The following is a 20,538-nucleotide window of genomic DNA, read 5'->3' on the forward strand; positions in this document are numbered from 1 at the left end:
TGAAATTGAGAAGTGATGGGGAATTCTGGGACCCCTCCACAGCCTCTGTTATCAGGAGAAAGGATATGTTGATAGGATGAGATGAAGTAAAGTGGGAGGAGATTTGTGTGGAGCAGAAACACCAGCATAGACCTGCCTGTTTCTGTGCTGGAAAATTCCATCTAACCATTCCTGATGAACTATGTTGTCCTACGGTTGCCAACCCTCCAGGGCAGTCCTGGAGTCACCTTGACCAATCGGAATAAAGCATACTGGATTGGGTTAATCTTATTAGTGAAACAGGCTTGTTTCCACCTTCTTCAATATCTTTATAGCTGAACAAAAATGCTTAAAGAGAATGAAAAAGACCATTTTTAAATAAAATGTCCCAATGATTTTTCTCCTGCGTGCCACTGTGTCCGAAGATTAATCTTCAATCCCTGGAGACTCCAGGGCAAACCTAGAGGAGTTGGCAACCCCACATGGACCTTAGGCCGTATCAAGGTGCCTCTAGCGGAAACTGACAATAGCCCAGGGTTAACAGATTGCTGTTATTGCAATTGTTAGTTCCAGACCATCACTTCTTGACTAATAACAATTTGGAAGACAATGAACAGCAGTCAATTTTTAAGACAATTCCTCCTTTTTCACAGTACCGAACTGGCTGGGTGGAAAAGCTTTAAGTCCTCAAGATTTGAACAAGCCCTGCTGTGTACTACAGATCTCAACGATTCCAGGCTCCACACGCTGCACTAAAAATTACTATCAGCCATTCCGAATCCCTTGTGACTAATCAAAATCTGTTCCTGAGAGAGCAGGCTTTCATGTTGACTAGGCCCAGGAAGGATTTACTAGACATAGTCTGAGAGTTGCCAACTTTGGTTAAAACTATTCCCGGAGTTTATATCACCTCCTGTCTCCAACTGCCCTGCCAAGTGAAACAGCATTTTCCCCTGTAAGTGAAAATGCTCAAAAATTAAAATGAAACTGATTATGATCATTTTAATGTCCTCCCAAGTTTCATCACAGGAAATTAATCTTCAATTTTTGGAGACTCCAGGCCATTCCTGGAGGGCTGGCAACACAAGGGAGCATGGAATCAGAAATGGCCATTAAACCATCTCCTTTCGCAAACCAGGTCCCATCTACCCTTCCATGGCCTCCAATATTGATCCAGTGAAGGGAAGTGCTAGACAAATGTTAGCGCATTATGTACCCTTCCTTCACTGGATGAAGGAAACTTCATTTGTTCCATGATAAGGAAACCTTTCAGCAAAACTTTCTTGTGTCGTTCCAGGCACCCTCTAATTTCTTTTATTCTTTCCTGGGATGTGAGCGTTACTGGCAAGGCCCAATTCCTAACATCGTGGCTGCCTAACTATTCATGGCTGCAGCCAACACTGACCTTGAACATGGCTATTCGATGTTGAATGGAATTCCAGGCTGCCTGGCAGTGCCCAGCAAGTCCCGATTCCCAAGGGCGCTGGTGTTACCACAACGTAATGTTGGCTCAATGTGATTACACCAGGGAACCGTCAGATCAGAAGGGAGATCTTTTCTTTAGACCTTTTTTGGTAGTTTCTTCACTTCTGGGTCACATCAGGGTTCATTTCCCCGGGATCCAACACTCTCCGTAACGTATGAGCCCCGACAGCATGCCTTGGCCACTCAACCAAGGGAGGCATCGCATCTAAAACCAATCCCCCACATGCACACATTTTCCATCAGGTGTTACTGGATAACAACCTTGAGTGTGAATCCAGGCTGATTTACACCTCACTCACTCCCACACTGATTCTAAAGGGGTTGCTGAGGAGAATTCCAGTCTTACTGCCGCTGCAGCTAACTATTCAAACTGGGATCAAAAGCCGTGTTTTCCTGTGACTCAGACCTCACCGGACAGTGAGTGTATCTGCCTGTCCAGGTGTCTGTGGAGCCACATTGGGACCATTCAGTTGATGCTGTATACGTGTGATCAGTGAATCATCTAATGGGTTATAAAGCCCTAGATTTCCCTCTGATGAGCTGCTGCTGTTGCTATATTTTTGGGTGGCACAAGGAACAGTAATTATTCTCCCTGTTTCTAGTGAAGAGTCTGCGACTACAGCCAGAAAGTCATAAAAGAGGATAATGAGGTAATAATCTCGGCTTGAATATATTTCCCCTCTGTTTACTTCGACAGCACCTTCCAAACCCGTGACCTCTAGCCCCTAGGACAAGGGCAGCAGACACATGGGAATATCACCACCTGCAAGTTCCCCTCCAAGCCACTCACCATCCTGACTTGGAAATATATCACTGTTCCTTCACTGTCACTGGGTCAAAATCCTGGAACTCTCTCCTTAACGGCACTGTGGGTGTACCTACACCACATGGACTGCAGCGATTCAAGAAGGCAGCTCACCATTACCTTCTCAAGGGCAATTAGGGATGCGCAATAAATGCTGGCCCAGCCAGTGACCCCCACATCCTGAGAATGAGTGAAGGAAAAGATGTAGGTGAACTTGGGAAACTGAACTCCATCTATGCAGTATCATTGAATCTTCATAGTGGATAAACTCGAGGTCCATATTATTAACACAATTCATTCGCAAAGCACAGGGGGATTTACCCAATGGGATGCCACGCTATCCTGGATTGGTCACAAGTCTGCATTACGCAAAGTAAAGTGCCACAACCACGTAGATCACCCACCCAATTGAAATAAAGACACCAAACAGCAGGCTGAACAACACCAGCACCCGTGCCTTCTTCGAGGTGCTCTCTGCATGAATGTGGTCTCCTCTCTGAATCGCCATCCGTGTCTGCATGAGAAAAGGCAACGAATGATTAACAGACTGAGAAGTTCAAACACAGGCTGGTAATGGGGAGAATCCAATACCCAGCTATCATCAACACCAACCCCAAAATTCTTTACCCAGTGATTGGAGTACTCGGGGTGAAGGCTAAGGGCGTTGGAAATTTTAAGGGGGTGATGAATGATTTTTGGCCAATTCCAGTTCAGGTTTCTTGTTCTAGTTCAGTTCCCGTTCCTGAGCTAGACTGGGACCTCCTGCTGTGAGTATCCTACGATCTCAGTTAGGTGTGAGGGCCAGGGAGGGGTCGTGGAGCCAGCAGGGTGGGGGTACAAACTTCTGACAGGAGCCAATGGTCTTGCCAGTGTTTAGCTGGAAGACATTGTGCTTCATTCAAGGCTGTGTCTGCTGTTGAAGAACAGTCTCCACTGTCTGATTTGATCGAACCTCTAGCAGTAATAACAGCAATCGTCAAAGAGACAGAAAATCTATCCAGCCACTCTTACTGAATTAGTGCAAAAATAAAAGACCAAACCTACTGGTATTTGTCTACAGGTCTCACAAGAACATTGGAGTATAGAAACAGGAGGAGGCCATTCAGCCCCTCAAGTCCATCCTGCCATTCAATGAGGTTCATTTGCGACCTAACTTTGCCTTGACAATGCCTTTGTCCCGTATCCCTCAGTACCTCTCGATAGCCAAAATCAACCAATCTCAGATTTAAATTTAACAATTGATCTCACATCAGCTGACATTGAGGAAGAGAGTTCCAAACTTCTACCACCTTTTGTGTGTAGAAGTGTTTCCTAATTTCACTTCTGAAAGCTCTGGCTCTAATTTTTACACACTGCCGCCTAGTCCCAGACTCCCCAACCAATTTAACCCTTGGGCTCCAGGTATCATTCTCAAACATACGAAAAGGAGCAGTAGGCCATTCAGCCCCTCAAGCCTGCTTCGCCATTTAATAAGATGATGGCTGATCTGATAGTGACCTCAAATCTGCATCCCGTCTACCCCACATAACCTATCACCCCCTTGCTTACCGAGAATCTATCCACTTCTGCCTTAAAAATATTCAAAGTCTCTGCTTCCACCGCCTTTTCAGAAAGAGAGTTCCAAAGACTCACAGCCCTCTGAGTGAAAAAATTTCACCTCATCTCCGTTTTAAATGGGCGACCCCTTATTTTAGTTCTAGATTCTCCCACAAGAGGAAACATCCTATCCACATCCACCCTGTCAAGACCCCACAAGATCTTACATGTTTCAATCAAGTTGCCTCTTACTCTTCTAAACTCCAACAGATACAAGCCTAGTCTGTCCAACCGTTCCTCATGAGACAGCCCACCCATTCCAGGTATTAGTCTAGTAAACCTTCTCTGAACTGTTTCCAACGCATTTACATCCTTCCTTAAATAAGGTGACCAATACTGTACACAGTACTCTATATGTGGTCTCACTCGTGCCCTGTGTAACTCGTAAATCTGATTGGATGTTGCATTCTCTCCAAAGCCAATATATCCTTCCTAAGGTATGGTGCCAAGAACTGCTTACAGTGACTCCAGGTGTGGTCTAAACCAAGGCTTTGTATAGCTGCAGCATGATTTCTATCCCCTTGTATTCTGGTCCATCTATCTCCCAATCAGTATCTATATGCAGCTGCACCCAACTCCAGTTCCAATTGAAACATGCTCCGTGTGACAGCATTTCCCCAACAACTTGCACTTATACAGTGCCTTTAATGCAGAAAAACACCCCAAGGATCTTCACAGGGGAAACTGTACGTGGAGCCACAGAGGGAGAGGTTGGGCGGACTGACCAAAAGCTGGTCAAAGATATGGGTATCAAAGAGGGTCTTAGAGGAGGAGACGGGGTGGAGAGGCAGGGGGGTTTATGGAGAGTAAGCACAGTCATCAAAGGTAACACAACATGCACAAGAATCCAGAATCAAATAAATCCCAAAGGGTTGTAGGATTGGAGGAGGTTACAGAGATGGGGAGGGGCGAAGCCATGGATAAATACAAGGCTGAGTCTTTTACCGTTGAGGTGTGGAGGAAGCAGGGTCAGGCAGAGTGGAAGGTGATGCGCAGCTGGATGCAGGCAGCAGGGTTTTAGATCAGCTGAAGTTACTGGGTGAAGGAGAACGGGAAGACAGCCAAGGCAGCAGTGGATTTGCAAAGTTCAAAGGGTTAGACAAGGCAAGCGGTGGATGGCAAGGTAGAGTCAGTTTGTGGGGCGTATGGAAGGAGCAGAAGACAATGTCTTCCCAATGTTTATCCTGAGGAATCTGGAGCAGCGAGGGGTTATGTTGGAACTGGATAAAACACCAGTTAGGTGACAACTAGAGTACTGTGTACAGTTCAGGTCACCGCATTACAGGAAGGATGTGATCGTACCAGAGAGGGCACTGAGGAGATTTACAAAGATGTTATTGAGGAATGAAGAATTTTAGCGATTGGATAGACTGGGGTTGCTTTCTTTGGAAGGGAGGAGGATGAGGGAAGATTTAAATGAGGTGTATAAAACCATGTGAGGCCTAGATTGAGTGTATAGGAAGGAACTACTTCCCTTGGCAGAGAGCTCAATAACCAGGGCACGGAGATTTCAAATAGTTGGCAGAAGTATTAGAGGGTGGAGGTGGAGTATTCTTTTCACCCGGGGGTCTGGAACTCACTGTCTGAAAAGGGGGCAGAGCCAGAAGCTGTCATCTCATTTAAAAAAACACTAGGATCTGCAGTTGAAGTGCTGTAACCTACAGGGTACAGAACAGGAGCGGGGAAGTGAGATTAGGCTCTTTTCTGGCTGGCAGACATGATGGGCCGAATGGCCTCCTTTTATGCTGTAAATTTTCTACGTTTCTAAGTTATGGCTTCTTCATGACTGGGCAAGCTCTTTGACAGAGCAGGTGAGCTGGTATAGATGGTTTACTTCTGGAAGGTAACAGCATGGTTTCTGATGATGAGGAGGATACAATCGACCATCATTGGCCACATGGTAGTGTTCAGCCATAATCCAGGATTTAATCATTAACGCCCCTGGCCATAAATCCAATTAAATTGAAAAAAGTAGGTGTTGGAAATAGGCCCAATGGCTCCTACCTCGTGTGAGAAAATGATGGCCAGAATCCCTGATAGCAGGCAGCAGAATACCGTCACTAGAACAGATTCCACCATGTAGTCCTTAGGTACACGTCTCTGTTCATGTTGCACTCCAGGTAACGGATAATTATACTGCAAGGGATAGGTAAAAAGTAGACATCAATTGGAGCATCCACCCCCTCACCGTCTCCGTAACCTTCTCCAGCTCCATAACCCTCCAAAATCCACCAATTATTGACACCTTATTCTTCCCTGATTTTAATCACTCCACCATTGGTGCAGAGCCTTTGGCCTAGGCCCAAAACACTGGAATTCCCTCCCTACACCTCTCCAACTCGCTGTTATTGTTTCAGGCGCTCCTTAAAACTTACCTCCTTGACAACGCTTTTGGCCATTTGTCCTAATATCTCCTAACGTGGCTGAGTGTCATGTCTTGTTTGATAATGATCCTGTGAAGTGCCTTGGGGCATTTTGCAACGTTAAAGACGCTACATAAATGCACGCTGTTGTTGATGCATTGACTGCCAAATTGGAACTTCAGCCCATGTTAAGCATTGATTGAAGATATTAGTGGAACAATACAGTGACTGGGCAATTTAATTAGGCTATTGCCGAGATCAGGTGTATTACCATGATGCACACTATTTTACCAGACAAGCCATTGGATATCAGTGCATCAATACATAGGCATAGAATATAAGAGCAAGGAGGTTACGTTGAACTTGTATAAGACACTAGTTCGGCCTCAGCTGGAGTAATGCATCCAGTTCTGGGTGCCGCACTTTAGGAAGGATGTGAAGGCACTGGAGAGAGTGCAGAAAAGATTCACGAGATTGGAGGATAAGAAGGCTGAGAGGAGATTTGATGGAGGTATTCAAGATCATGAGGGGCTGGACAGAGTTACATAAGGAGAAACTGCTCCCACTTGTGAAAGAATTGAGAACGGCAGGGCACAGATTTAAAGTCCTTAGTAAAAGATGCAGAAGCAAGATGAGGAAAATCTTTTTTCACATAGCGAGTGGCTAAGGTCTGGAATGCACTGCCTGAGAGTGTGGTGGAGGCAGGTTCAATTAAGGCATTCAAAAAGGAATTAGGCTGTTATCGAAAAATGAAAAATGTGCAGGATTATGGGGACAAGGTGGGGGAATGGCAATGAGTGAATTGTTCATTCGGAGAGCCAGTGCAGACACAATGGGCCAAATGGCCTCCTTCTCCCATGTAACAATTCCGTGATTCTGTGAATGGAAATTGGAAATTTGTGTTCATCTTAAAGTTAATGAAGTCATGTTTACTCCTTAATATTCCCTCATGAGAATAGGAGAGCTGGATAGATCATCCCCTTTGAGATTCTCGCAAAAGAAAGACTTGCATTTTCATAGAGCTTTTCACACCCATCGAACATCTCAAAGTGCTTTACAGCCAATAAAGTACTTTTTGATACGTAGTCACTGCTGTAACATTGGAAATGTGGCAGCCAAGTTGTACACAGCGAGCTCCCACAAACAGCAATGTGACATGACCTGATAATATGTTTTTGTGGTGTTGATTGAGGGATAAATATTGACCAGGACACCAGGGAAAACTCCCCTTCTCTCCTTCAAAATGGTGCCATGGGATCTCAGACAGATGGGCTCCCTTGGTTTAACACCTCATCTAAAAGACAGCAGTTCCAACAGTGCAGCACGCCCTCAGTACCACACCAGAATGTCAGCTGTGATTTTTGTGCTGAAGCCCTGGAGTGGGATTTGAACCCAGGACCTTATGATTCCAAGGTTTGGAACATTACCCACTGAGCCATGACTGACAGCTTAACACAGGGAAATGCTCCTAGTACTCGGTCAAGCAGTATCCCGAGAGAGAAACAGACACAGGCTGATGGTCATCGCTAAAAACGTTAACTCGGTTTCTCTCTCTACAGATGCTGAGCTTTTCCAGCATTTTCTGTTTTAATTTCAGATTTCCAGCATCCGCAGTATTTTATTTTTGTATTAGGGTTAAAGCTTGTTGGCTCAATCTGATTGGTTTAAGTGGTGACATGGGACTTTACTAGGTCTGGGGTAGAGTTATCAAAGGGGAAAGTTTCGGTTAATCATGTGCCAGTACTGTAAATTAAGCTTCCTGTATTTAGCTCTGGACTTTCCAATAGATCAGAGTTGAATGACCCACTTGCACTGAACTTACAGCAGATCCCTGTGATGTGTATGGTGAGCCTCTATCACACAGACACACACAAACACACATAATCACATTCTCAACCCCGCCATACACACACAGACACACACCTACACATAGACACACACTCCCACAACCACAAACACACACACACACACAACCACAGACACATACACACACACACACACGCACATTTACACACACAAACACACATAATCACATTCTCAACCCCGCCATACACACACAGACACACACCTACACATAGACACACACTCCCACAACCACAAACACACACACACACAACCACAGACACATACACACACACACACGCACATTTACATACACACACACACACTATCTACACAAACACACACACGCTCACACACAAACAAACACACACAAACACAGACACACATCCACACGTACAGACACACACACATACACACAGATGTGCTCTCACACACACACTCTCACACCCACACCCACACACACAGCCACGCATGCTCACACACACACACTATCACACCCCACCATCATCCCACAGTCTCACAAACACACACCTACACAAGCTCATGTCAATTAAACTATGATGTCGATCTGATCCTATCATCAAAACAGCAACACAGAGTTTTGTGAATATCACAAGCCACCTGACAAGGAGATGAATAGGGAATAAAATGTGAAAACCTGGAGGTCCAATTTCATATATTTATCACCAAATTTGTACCCCAAACATTACATTCAGCACAAGATTCTAATGAAAGATCATTGACCTGAAACATTAACTCTGTTTCTCTTTCCACATACACTGCCTGACCTGCCAAGTACTTCCAGGGTTTTCTGTTTTTATTTCAGGTTTCCAGCATCTGCAGCATTTTATTTTGGTATTTTTTGAAATTAAATGGAGGGGAATGCAGCAAGCAAACTGTACACAGCAAGATCCCAGCAAATAAGATAACTCTATGTCTGGTTGCATTGATTGAGAGATAACTGGCAAAGGACAAGAGGGGTTCAGAAGTTATACAGTGAGTTATCTGGAACATGCAGTCTGAAAGAGCCATGGAAGCAGATTCAATAGGAACTTGCAAATGGAATTTGGATGTATATTTGAACAAGAAGATTTGCAGGACAATGGGTAAAGAGCAGGAGGGGTGGAACTTACTGGGAAGATGTTTCCTCTTATGGGAGAGGCTAGGGCTAGGGGGTATGGTTTAAGAATAAGGGATCTCCTTTGTAAGACAGAGATAAGGAGAATTTTTTTCTCTCAGAGGGTTTTTAGTCTGTGGAGTTCTCTTCCCCGGAGAACAGTGGAGGCTGGGTCATTGAATTAATTCAAGGCTGAGTTAGACAGGTTTCTGATAGACAAAGGAGTCAGGGGTTCTGGGAGCCGACAGGAAAGCGGAGCTGAGACCACAATCAGATCCGCCATGATCTTATTGAATGGGGAAGCAGGATTGAAGGGCTGAATGGTCTGTTCCTATGTTCAAGTGGAGCATAAATGGCCAGCATCGACCAACTGGGTCAAATGGCCTGGTCCTGTGCTATAATTAATAAGTAACTTCAGGACAGTCTGGAGTTTTTACCCATTAATCTCTGAGGTGCTGGTCCTGTTTTCACAGGGAAATTTTAACCTAGTCAGACCAAAAAAATAACAAGACTTAACTATAGTGTTGAACATTTATAGGCTTTATACTGATTTGTAAAGTGAGTGACCGATGGGTTAAAAAAACAATCAGCCAAATTAAATGAAAACATTTTCCCAATCTTTCTCCTTATAATTTTTTTCTACTTTCTTCCTTGCCGCCCCATGCTCATGCACCCCCAACCCTGCCGCCCACTCCCCCACCACTCCCCCCAGCCCCAACTCACCCCTCCAGCCCCCACCCAACCCTCCCTCCCCCCACCTGGCTTCCCTGCCATGTAGAACTACCATTTTAACCAGGAGGAGAAAGTGAACCAAACATCTGGCCGTCTCCACTTTCATCGACAATCCCGCTGGTTGATGTTTCTCCTGCCTCTTCTCTCTCACCCTCCCTCCCAGTCCCTCGTAAACCAAGCGAGACTGACTCGGTGGAAATGTCACAGAATCAGAATTTAGCTCTCCTGACTGAAGTCCACTGCTCTAAAATTATATCCTACAAGTCTCTTACAAGTGAACATTACGGGCTTTAAAGCAAGATGCTTTCTCCAACGTTGTCTATGGCGGGGGCGGGGGTGGGGGGTGGGGGGTGGGGGGCAACCTTGGGACTATGCAGCATGCAATTAAATATTTTTTTTGAAGTGTAGTCACTGTTGTAATGTGAGAAAAGCATCTGTCAATTTCAACACAGCAAGATCCCACAAATAGCAATGTGATAAATCTGATTCAGTGATTTTGGTTGAGGGTTAAACATCAGCCAGGATTCTGGAGACAACCCCTCTGTTCTTCCTCAAAATAGGGCTGTAGGATCTCTTACATCCACCTAAGAGGGCAGGCAGAGCCTCGGTTTAATTATCTAGTCCGAAAGACAGTGCCTCTGACAATGTAGTACTCCCTCAGCACTACACTGGGAATCTCAGTCTGGGTTTTATACTCAAATTTATGGAGTGGGACTTGAACCCCCCAACCTTCTGACCCAAAGGCAAGAGTTACACCAACTGAACCACTACAGATATCTAGGGCATTCGAATTCAATGGGCTGAATGGCTTCCTTGTGTGTTGTATCATTCTACGGCTCCATTTTCTCTCTTTATTTTGAATTCTTCTCACAGATCAAGAGTTCAGCAAAGGTGTGTAACAAGCAAAGTTCGGGTGTCAGTTTAGAGTTCCACTTACCGCTGCCTGAAGGGGATGAGTAGCGCAAACTGGATTACACAGCCTTCCATTGGCTGCTGATTGTGTCACTGGGTCAGCCATTGGATAAAGCAACGTTACAGGATTACCATCAGCCACCCCACCCACAGCTGCTCAGTGAGTCCATGCAGTGAATAACTGAGTCAGACACTTCAGGAAGCTCCCCAGCTGAATCCTGTTGGAGGCTGGCCTAAAGGTATTTGACCAGGAAAGTGGAGTTGAGGTAGAAGGTCATCCATAATCTTACTGAATGGCGGGGCAGGTTTGAGGGGGTGTATATCCTACTCCTGCTCCCAGTTCTCATGCTCTGATCTCGGCCAAGGCTGGACTGATGGTTCGGCTAAGGTCAACAAAGAAGAGCTGTTCCCATTGGCTGATGGTACAAGGGCTAAGGGGCAGAGATTTAAGGTTTTGGCAAGAGATGCGGGGGGGCAGGGAGGGTGGTGAGGAAAAACCTTTTTACGCAGCAAGTGTTAACAACTTGGAACTTGCTGCCCACGAGGGTTGTGGAAGCGGAGGCGATGAATGATTTCAAAAGGAAATTGGCTGGACACTCGAGGGAAATAAGCTTGCAGGGCTACGGGGATAAAGCGAGGGAATGGGACTGACTGGATCGCTCCATAGAGAGCTGGCATGAGCATGAGGGGCTGAATGGTATCCTACCAGACTGTAATGACTATAATGCAGAGAGTGTGAACAGATTAAAAGGAATATTTGCATTTCTACGGCAGCTCTCAGGACGTCCTGAAGCCCTTTACAGCCAATGGAATTCATCTAAAATGTAGTCACTGTTGTAACGTATGAAACACGACAGCCAGTTTGCACACAGCAAGCTCCCACAAAGAATAACATGACAATGATCAGGTTGTCCATTTTCAGATGTTGGTTGAGAGGTAAATTACTGACCAGGAGCCCGGGGGATTTCCCCTGTAATAGTGGCTGTAAGATCTGTGAGCAAGTCTGTTAACTACCCAATAATTTGGAAATGCTGCTTACTGATTGGTCAGAATTTATCAATGATAAAATGACCAGGTATTAATCAGTTTCCTGAAATGAGCAAGTGCTGGAAAGTCGATTTCAGTCCTGTTGGGGTACCCGCAACTTTGACAGTTCAATTCAGACTTGCCCAATCAGTCCTCACACGGGACTCATACTCCTTCAGAATAAGTGACTTCAACCCAAATAACTGAAGATCGTTTTCACTCCAATAATGGATAATTAAAAGAACTAATATCTCAGTCACAACTTACAATTGAGAAAGGACAGGACCCAGGGAGGGATTGTTGATGCTGGTAAAAGACTTGATCCTGTGTGCCTGGCTGGTACATAACAGGTAATTGTCCAGTGAAAGAGCTCCCATATGAAGGGTAGAGTAGATGAATAGTCTTTGGATCTGGTGGTGAATATGGAGGAGGTTCTCCCACATAGGCCCTATTGACACAGCAGCCCAGTGTATTCACAGCTTGTTCCACCTCACTAGTAACCTTTGGCTGAGGTGTACAGTTAACAACTTGGTGGTACCTTCCAATGTTTTCTGTAGAGTTAATCCCATTGTTCTGAGGATTTGGAGGGTCTTCACTGAGTTCAATAGATTGGGTAACCATTGCCACAACCCCTGTCTGTCCTGCATTTTCTGGTGTCCTTTCCTCTCCATTCTGATTGCTCCCCGATTGCTCCTGTTCTTGGAGTCCATTTTCTCTCCCTGCTGTGCCTGAAAGAATCCAAAATATAAGAAGCTGCAAAAGAACTTGCATTTATATAGCACCTTTCAGGGTCTCCCATCACGCTTTTCAGCCAATGAAGTACTTTCAAACCATAGACACTATTATGAAATTATGCACAGTTTTGAATAGATTGGAATAAATTTAAATTGAATTAATAGAAAAAAGGACTGGAATTGAAAGCTAGTCTTAGTAATGGTGACCGTGAAACTATCATCAATTGCTGTAAAAACCCATCTGGTTCACTGATGCCCTTTAGGGAAGGAAATTTGCCGTCCTTACCCGGTCTGGCCTACATGTGACTCCAGATCCACAGCAATGCGGTTGACTCTTAACTGCCCTCTGAAATGGCCCAGCAAGCCACTCAGTTTGAGGGCAATTAGGGATGGGCAACAAATGCTGGCCTAGCCAGTGACTTCCACATCCCATGAATGAATTAAAAAAAAGATCCAGACTGTCTCCAAAAGTAAATGTCTGGTGTATTCTGACAGGTTGTTGGTTTAATAAGCTGATTCAAATCATTAGCACCATCACCATCAACATTAGCTCTTGCCTTTAATACACCACACTGGAAATACCTGACCTTTACTAACTGTGAAAGGCAGCCAAGGATTATCCTTAAGGTGATTATTTTTAATATAAAAGCTTACTTTTGAACATTTTATATGTGTAATATAGGACAAGATAGGTTTCCAGTTTGACATATCAAATTTAATAATAAAACCCTCAGTTCAGCTGAATAATGATGGAAGTCACTTCCTCTTGAGGCCCCGAGGCACTTCCAGCATTACAATTTGTTACCACGTGCAAGGTTTATGTTTAAGTGTTGAAAACAGAAAAAGCCAAGAGTTGGAACTAGACAAAGAAAAGCTGTTCCTGTTGGCTGATGGTGCAAGGACTAATGGACAGAGATTTAAGGTTTCGGGCGTGGGTGGGGGATGTGAGGGAAAACCTGTTGGATTCTTCATGTCTGGTATCTTAGAAATAGATAGTGGCCAATCTACTGAGAAAATTCTCCATCAGTCAACCTAACGTGCAATTAGAGATAATAGTGTAAAACGGGCAATATTAGATTGGTTGCCAGTGGCCCCATGATACATCTCGTCTGAGTTTTATTTCCATCAAAGTTCAACAGAGATAGGGAGAACTGTAAAACAAGGGGTGATTAAGCGGCAATTGTTCTGCAACGGCCATATTACTAGACTAATAATCCAGAAACCAGGACTAATAATCTAGAGGTAGGAGGTCAAATTTCACCATGCCAACTGAGCATTTAAAATCAGTGAATTAAATAAACCTGGAGTTTAAAAACAAGCTACTATCAGTGATGGTAACCACCATTGTCAGGAAAACCCATCTTGTTCACTAACATTGTTTGGGGAAAGAAATCTGCCATCTGGATCCACAGTAATGTTGTCGACCCTTAACTACTCTCTGCAATGGTTCAGCAAGCCACCCAGTGATTGACAATTAAAGCTGGCCATGTCTGCGATGTCCACATCCTGTGAATGGATTAAAAAAAAACCATTGCTCGAAGTCAAAATCACCCCCATTGTCTTCCATTTAACCTCAGGATGTAACGGTATGCTAAGGCCTTGTGGCCTGAAAGAAACACCCAGAATGCACACAGTCCCACCCTAGCAACAGGATGAAGCCCCACCCTAGCAACAGGATGAAGCCCCACCCTAGCAACAGGATGAAGCCCCACCCTAGCAATAGGATGAAGCCCTACCCTAGCAACAGGATGAAGCTCCCACCCTAGCAACAGGATGAAGCCCCCACCCTAGCAACAGGATGAAGCCCTACCCTAGCAACGGGATGAAGGCCCCACCCTAGCAACAGGATGAAGCTGCGCCCTAGCAACAGAGTGAAGCGTTGCTAATTGTTACTCAGTATACCAATCCTGTTGAATACTCCAATTTATTGTGAGCAACCTCATAGGAGTCTATTTGAAAAAGGTTACATGTCGGTGAGAGGAATATTGGGGGCCCTGGCCCCCATTGAAATTTCTTACAAGTTGAATCATTAGGTCTGCTGTTTAATTAAAGGAAACGTCAATGGGGAAGATTAGGATTGATGTTGGATTACATAGAACATGCAGAACAGAAACAGACCACTCAGCCCAGCTGGTCCATACTGATGTTTACATTCCACGCAAGCCTCCTCCTGCTCTTCTTCATCTCATCCCTTCACCATGTCTTGATATTCCTTTCTCCCTCATGTATTTATCTAGCTTAACCTTAATTCTTTTTTTATTAGTTCATGGAATGTGGGCTTCGCTGGCTGGGCCAGCATTAATGCCCATCCTAATTGCCCTTAAAAAGGAGGTGATGAGCTGCCTTCTTGAACCGCTGCAGTTTATGTGGTGTAGGTACACCCACAGTGCTGTTAGGGAGGAAGCTCCAGGATTTTGACCCAGCGACTGTGAAGGAACGGCGATATATTTCCAAGTCAGGATGGTGAGTGGCTTGGAGGGAACTTCCAGTTGGTGGTGTTCCCACCTATCTGCTACCCTTGTCCTTCTAGATGGTAGAGGTCGTGGGTTTGGAAGGTGTTGTCAAAGGAGCCTTGGTGAATTCCTACAATGCATCTTGTAGATGATACACACTGCTGCCACTGTGCGTCAGTGGTGGAGGGAGTGAATGTTTGTGGATGTGGTGCCAATCAAGTGGGCTGCTTTGTCCTGGATGGTGTCAAGCTTCTTGAGTGTTGTGGGAGCTGCACTCATCCAGGCAAGTGGGGAGTATTCCATCACACTCCTGACTTGTGCCTTGTAGATGGTGGACAGACTTTGGGGAGGTGATGGTGTAGTGGTATTGTCGCTGGACTAGTAATCCAGAGACCCAGGGTAATGCTCTGAGGACCTGGGTTTGAATCCTGCCAGGATGTTGATAGTGGGGGATTTAACTATGGTAATGCTATTGAATGTCAAGGGGCAATGGCTAGATTTTCTCTTGTTGGAGATGGTCATTGCCTAGCAGTTGTGTGGCGTGAATGTTACTTGCCATTTATCAGCCCAAGCCTGAATGTTGTCCAGGTCTTACTGCATTTGGATATGGACTGCTTCAGTATCTGAGGAGTCGCGAATGCTGCTGAACACTGTGAATCATCAGCGAACATCCCACTTCTGAACTTATGATGGAGAGAAGGTCATTGATGAAGCAGCTGAAGTTGGTTGGGCCAAGGACATTACCCTTAGGAACTCCTGCAGTGATGTCCTGGAGCTGAGATTAAAAACCTCCAACAACCACAATCATCTTCCTTTGTGCTAGGTATGACTCCAGCCAGTGGCGAGTTTTCCTCCTGATTCCCATTGACTCCAGTTTTGCTAGGGCTCCTTGGTGCCACATTCAGTCAAATGCTGCCTTGATGTCAAGGGCAGTCACTCTCACCTCACCTCTGGAGTTCAGCTCTTTTGCCCATGTTTGAACCAAGGCTGTAACGAGATCAGGAGCTGAGTGGCCCTGGCAGAACCCAAACTGGGCATCAGTGAGCAGGTTATTGCTAAGCAAGTGCTGCTTGATAGCACTGTTGATGACCCCTTCCATTACTTTACTGATGATCAAGAAGTACTTGGATTTGTCCTGCTTTTTGTGGACAGGACATACCTGGGCAATTTTCCACATTGCCAGGTAGCTGCCAGTATTGTAGTTGTACTGGAACAGCTTGGCTAAGGAGCACAAATCTTCAGTACTATTGCTGGAATGTTGCCAGGGCCCATAGCCTTTGCAGTATCCAGTGCCTTCAGCCATTTCTTGATATTATGTAGAGTGAATCAAATTGAAGACTGGCATCTGTGATGCTGGGGACCTCCGGAGGAGGCCGAGATGGATCATCCACTCAGCACTTCTGGCTGAAGGATGTTGCAAATGCTTCAGCTTTATCTTTTGCACTGCTGTGCTGGGCTCCGCCATCATTGAGGATGGGGATATTTGTGGGGCCTCCTCCTCCAGTGAGTTGTTTAATTGTCCAGCACCATTCACGACTGGATGTGGCAGAACTGCAGAGCTTAGAACTGATCCGCTGGTTGTGGGATCGCTGAACTCTGTCTATCACTTGCTGCTAATGCTGTTTGGCACGCAAGTAGTCCTGTGTTGTAGCTTTGCCAGGTTGACACCTCATTTTTAGGTATGCCTGGTGTTACTCCTGGCATGCCCTCCTGCACTCTTCATTGAACCAGGATTGATCCCCTGGCTTAGTGGTAATGGTAGAGTGGGAGAATATGCCGGGCCATGAGGTTACAGATTGTGTTCAAGTACAATTCTGCTTCTGCCGATGGCCCACAGCACCTCATGGATGCCCAGTCTTGAGCTGCTAGATCTGTTCAAAATCTATCCAATTTAACATGGTGGTAGTGCCACATAACACGATGGAAGGCATCCTCAATATGAAGTTGGGACTTTGTCTCCGCAACGACTGTGCGGTCGTCATTCCTACTAATGCTGTCATGGACAAATGCATCTGCGACAGGTAGATTGGTGAGGATGAAGTCAAATAGGTTTTTCCCTCTTGTTGGTTCCCTCACCACCTGCTGAAGGCCCATTCTAGCATCCAGACTTGGCCAGCTTGGTCACTAGTGGTGCTACTGAGCCACTCTTGGTGATGGGCATTGAAGTCTCCTATTTAAGGAAGGAGGTAAATGCATTGAAAGCAGTTCAGAGAAGGTTTACTAAACTAATACCCAGATTAGGTAGGTTGTCTTATGAGGAAAGGTTGGACAGGTTAGGCTTGTATCTGCTGGAGTTTAGAAGAGTAAGAGACGACTTGATTGAAATATATAAGATCCTGAGGGGTCTTGACAGGGTCAATGTGGAAAGGATGTTTCCTCTTGTGGGAGAATTCCATACTAGCTCTCACTGTTTAAAAATAAGGGGTCGCCCATTTAAGACAGAGGTGAGGAGAATTTTTTTTCTCTCAGAGGGTAGTGAGTCTTTGGAACTCTCTTCCTCAAATGGCGGTGGAAGCAGGGTCTTTGAATATTTTCAAGGCAGAGGTGGATAGATTCCTGATAGTCAAGGGGTGAAAAGCTGTCCAGGCTAGGCAGGAATGTGGAGTTGAGGTTACAATTAAATCAGCCATGATCTTGTTGAATGGCAGAGCAGGATTGAAGGGCTGAGTGGCCTACTCCTGCTCCTAATTCGTATGTTCGCAAGTCCCTGGCACAGATTACATTCTGTGCCCTTGCCACCCTCAGTGCTGCCCAACATGGAGGGGCACTGATTCATCAGCTGAGGGAGGGCGGTACGTGATAATCAGCAGGAGGTTTCCTTGTCCATGTTTAACCTGATGCCATGAGACTTCATGGGGCCCAGAGTTGACGTTGAGGACTCCCAGGGCAACTCCCTCCCGACTGTATACCACTGTGCTGCCACCCTTGGTGGGTCTGTCCTGCTGGTGGGACGGGACATACCCAAGGATGGTGATGGTGGAGTCTGGGACATTATCTGTAAGGTATGATTCTGTATGACTATGTCAGGCTGTTGCTTGGTGGGTCTGTGGGACAGCTCTCCCAATTTTGGCTCAAGCACCCAGATGTTATTAAGGAGGACTTTGCCTCCTTACAAACTGGCTGGCTGTGCCAGTGTTGTTGCCAGTGCCTAGGTCTTTACCAGGTGGTCCGTCCGGTTTCATTCCTTTTCGGCTTCATAGCAGTTTGATACAACTGAGTGTCTCGCTTGGCCATTTCAGAGGGCATTTAAGAGTCAACCACATTGCTATGGGTCTGAGTCACATGTAGGCCAGACCAGGTAAGCACAGCAGATTTCCTTCCCTAAAGGGCATCAGTGAACCAGATGGATTTTTATGACAATCGACAAGAGTTTCATGGTCACCAATAGGCTAGCTTTTAGATTCCAGATATGTTAATTGAATTTAAATTCCACCAGCTGCTATGGTGGGATTTGAACTCATGTCCCCAGAGAAATAGTCTGGGATTCTGAAGTACTAGTCCGTGACATTACCACTATACCACCACCACCTCCAATATGTTGCTACTATTCACCTCAGCCACTCCTTGTGGTAACAAGTTCCACATTCTCAGCTCTCTGGGTAAAGAATTTGTTTCTGACAGATGCTTATTCCCCTGCGTTACCTGTGACGTTTCTTCTTTTCTGATGATGTAACTGTTTGATTTCTTTTCATATTGTATTGTTTACCTATCCAACCCTTCATTGCGATGTTTTATAAATTGATCATAATAAATGGAAGAAGCAGCTGTGCATGTAATGATTAATATTTTATCGTCGTGTTTAAAGTCACCGTGACACAATCAGATAGCCTATCCTAAGCCCAAGAACGTACACCCAGAGAATCACCATATCAATCAAGGACAGACATGGTTCACACAGAGAATTTCCTTACAACCCTCCGAGATCTCTGCGCTCCTCCAATTCCGGCCTCCTGACCATCCCCTGATTTTCCGTCACTTCACCATTGGCAGCTGTGTCTCCAGCTGCCTGGGGCCCTAAGTTCTGGAATTTCCTTCCTACAACTTTCAAAGAACCAAAGGCAAGATCAGGAATTTTTTTTAATGCAGCGGGTGGTTAGGTTCTGGAATGCACTGAGAGGCTGGTACACGGAGATTCAGTCACGGCTTTCAAAAGGGAATCGAATTGTTCTCTGAGAAGGAAAAATTTGCCAGGCTATCGGGAAAGGGTGGGACGGGGGGTAGTGGGACTAATTGAGTTGCTCTTACAAAAAGCCAGCTCAGACACAATGGGTCGAATGGCCTCGCTCAGTGCTGTGACTATTCTGTGATTCCATGTACTCCTGCTCCAATTCCTTATGTCCTTAGGCTCCTCCGAAGCTCTCCTCACAAATGATTTACACTAAAGATCGGCTTTCATTGAACCACAGTCAGAGATTGTGAACTGACGGACACAATTCAACACTCACAACAGACCCTGGAAAACGAATTGAGAATTTGGATTTCTCCACTCGTTCAAACTATCCCGTACTGTTACACCACCAAGTCACCCCACCTCTGACCTCCGCATTTACCCCTTGCAATAACATCCAACAGTCCTCGAGTGTTAGTCTCTGAGAGACTCTGTAGTATTTCAGGACTCCGATTTTCTCCCAGTTAAGAAGGAAGGCCTTTTATCATTTGTTGTGTTGCTGGTGTTAACTAAAAATATAATAATTTGTTAATAACAGCTCCAGGTTTTCGTTCCGTCTTTTGCACTAAAATTCAGGACGTGCAATAATACATCGAATTCAACTTTCCCCACATTAAAGAAATGCTATCCCCTGGTTTAAATTCCTTTAGTCTCCATCTCCTCCCCTGGGAGAAGCCATTGAGAGGACATTGAATGGCCTCACAGTGCTGAGGTACGAGATCACTGTGTAAACCTGATATTTAATACTTCACTGAACTATGTACAGGCCAGCTAAAGAGAAACAGGAACAACGTCAACAAGAATATAGGCATTTGGCAAGTTCCAGCCAACCTGCGAAAAAAAAACTGAAATACCTGATTCCATTCCTGTTGCTGCTTATCTCTCTCTTTCTCCCTCGTCTCTCAGTCGCTCCTGGGCTGGTTTTATGTTCCTTGTGACTAAAAAGGAGAAAAGTGAGAAGCTGCTGGTGCTGCCAGTGCAATGGGATTAATAAGTCACAGAGTGCATGTTTGCAGAGCAGTGTGCAAACAGGTAAATCCCAGAGACAGGAGGATAGAGGCAGCCAGCAGAGTGACTGAGGGAGGGCTGGAGGTTACAGCGAGGGAACATGATATCTGGTACATTGCTGCCCTGCCTTGCCCTGGCACAAAGTCCCTCGACACACAGACATACACACAGACACACACACACAAAATGAATTATTCACAAGAGATAAGGCCTGTTATCTAAAGGCAGAGTGTACATCCACCTTTGAGCCAATGGCTACCATTTCAAACGTTTTTTATTACACTTTCTTTGAGTATGTTGTGTTGCAAACATCATTGT

At 45.3% G+C, this 20,538-nt stretch overlaps 1 protein-coding gene across 1 annotated transcript; it reads right to left on the reverse strand.

Annotated features, from left to right (window-relative positions):
* Positions 1–235: 235 nt before the first annotated feature.
* Positions 236–20,218, reverse strand: prrt1b (proline rich transmembrane protein 1B). The gene is made up of 4 exons (XM_078550124.1): positions 20,067–20,218; positions 12,125–12,585; positions 5,870–6,001; positions 236–2,783 (listed from the first exon to the last, which is right to left on the reverse strand). The coding sequence occupies exons 1-4, from the start codon at positions 20,074–20,076 to the stop codon at positions 2,634–2,636; spliced, it is 753 nt and encodes a 250-aa protein (XP_078406250.1). The 5' UTR covers positions 20,077–20,218; the 3' UTR covers positions 236–2,633.
* Positions 20,219–20,538: the final 320 nt, after the last annotated feature.

This window comes from Cetorhinus maximus, chromosome 10 (genome assembly GCF_964194155.1).
Source record: "Cetorhinus maximus chromosome 10, sCetMax3.hap1.1, whole genome shotgun sequence".
In the NCBI taxonomy this organism is placed as follows: domain Eukaryota; kingdom Metazoa; phylum Chordata; class Chondrichthyes; order Lamniformes; family Cetorhinidae; genus Cetorhinus; species Cetorhinus maximus.

Excerpts from the sequence above, each read along its gene's own strand:
- prrt1b (XM_078550124.1), bottom strand. Across the intron at positions 6,002-12,124 it reads GGTCCTGTCCTTTCTCAATT|TATAATTATCCGTTACCTGG; the intron begins GTAAGTTGTGAC and ends TATCCCTTGCAG. Across the intron at positions 2,784-5,869 it reads CCATCATTTTCTCACACGAG|ACACGGATGGCGATTCAGAG; the intron begins GTAGGAGCCATT and ends TTTCTCATGCAG.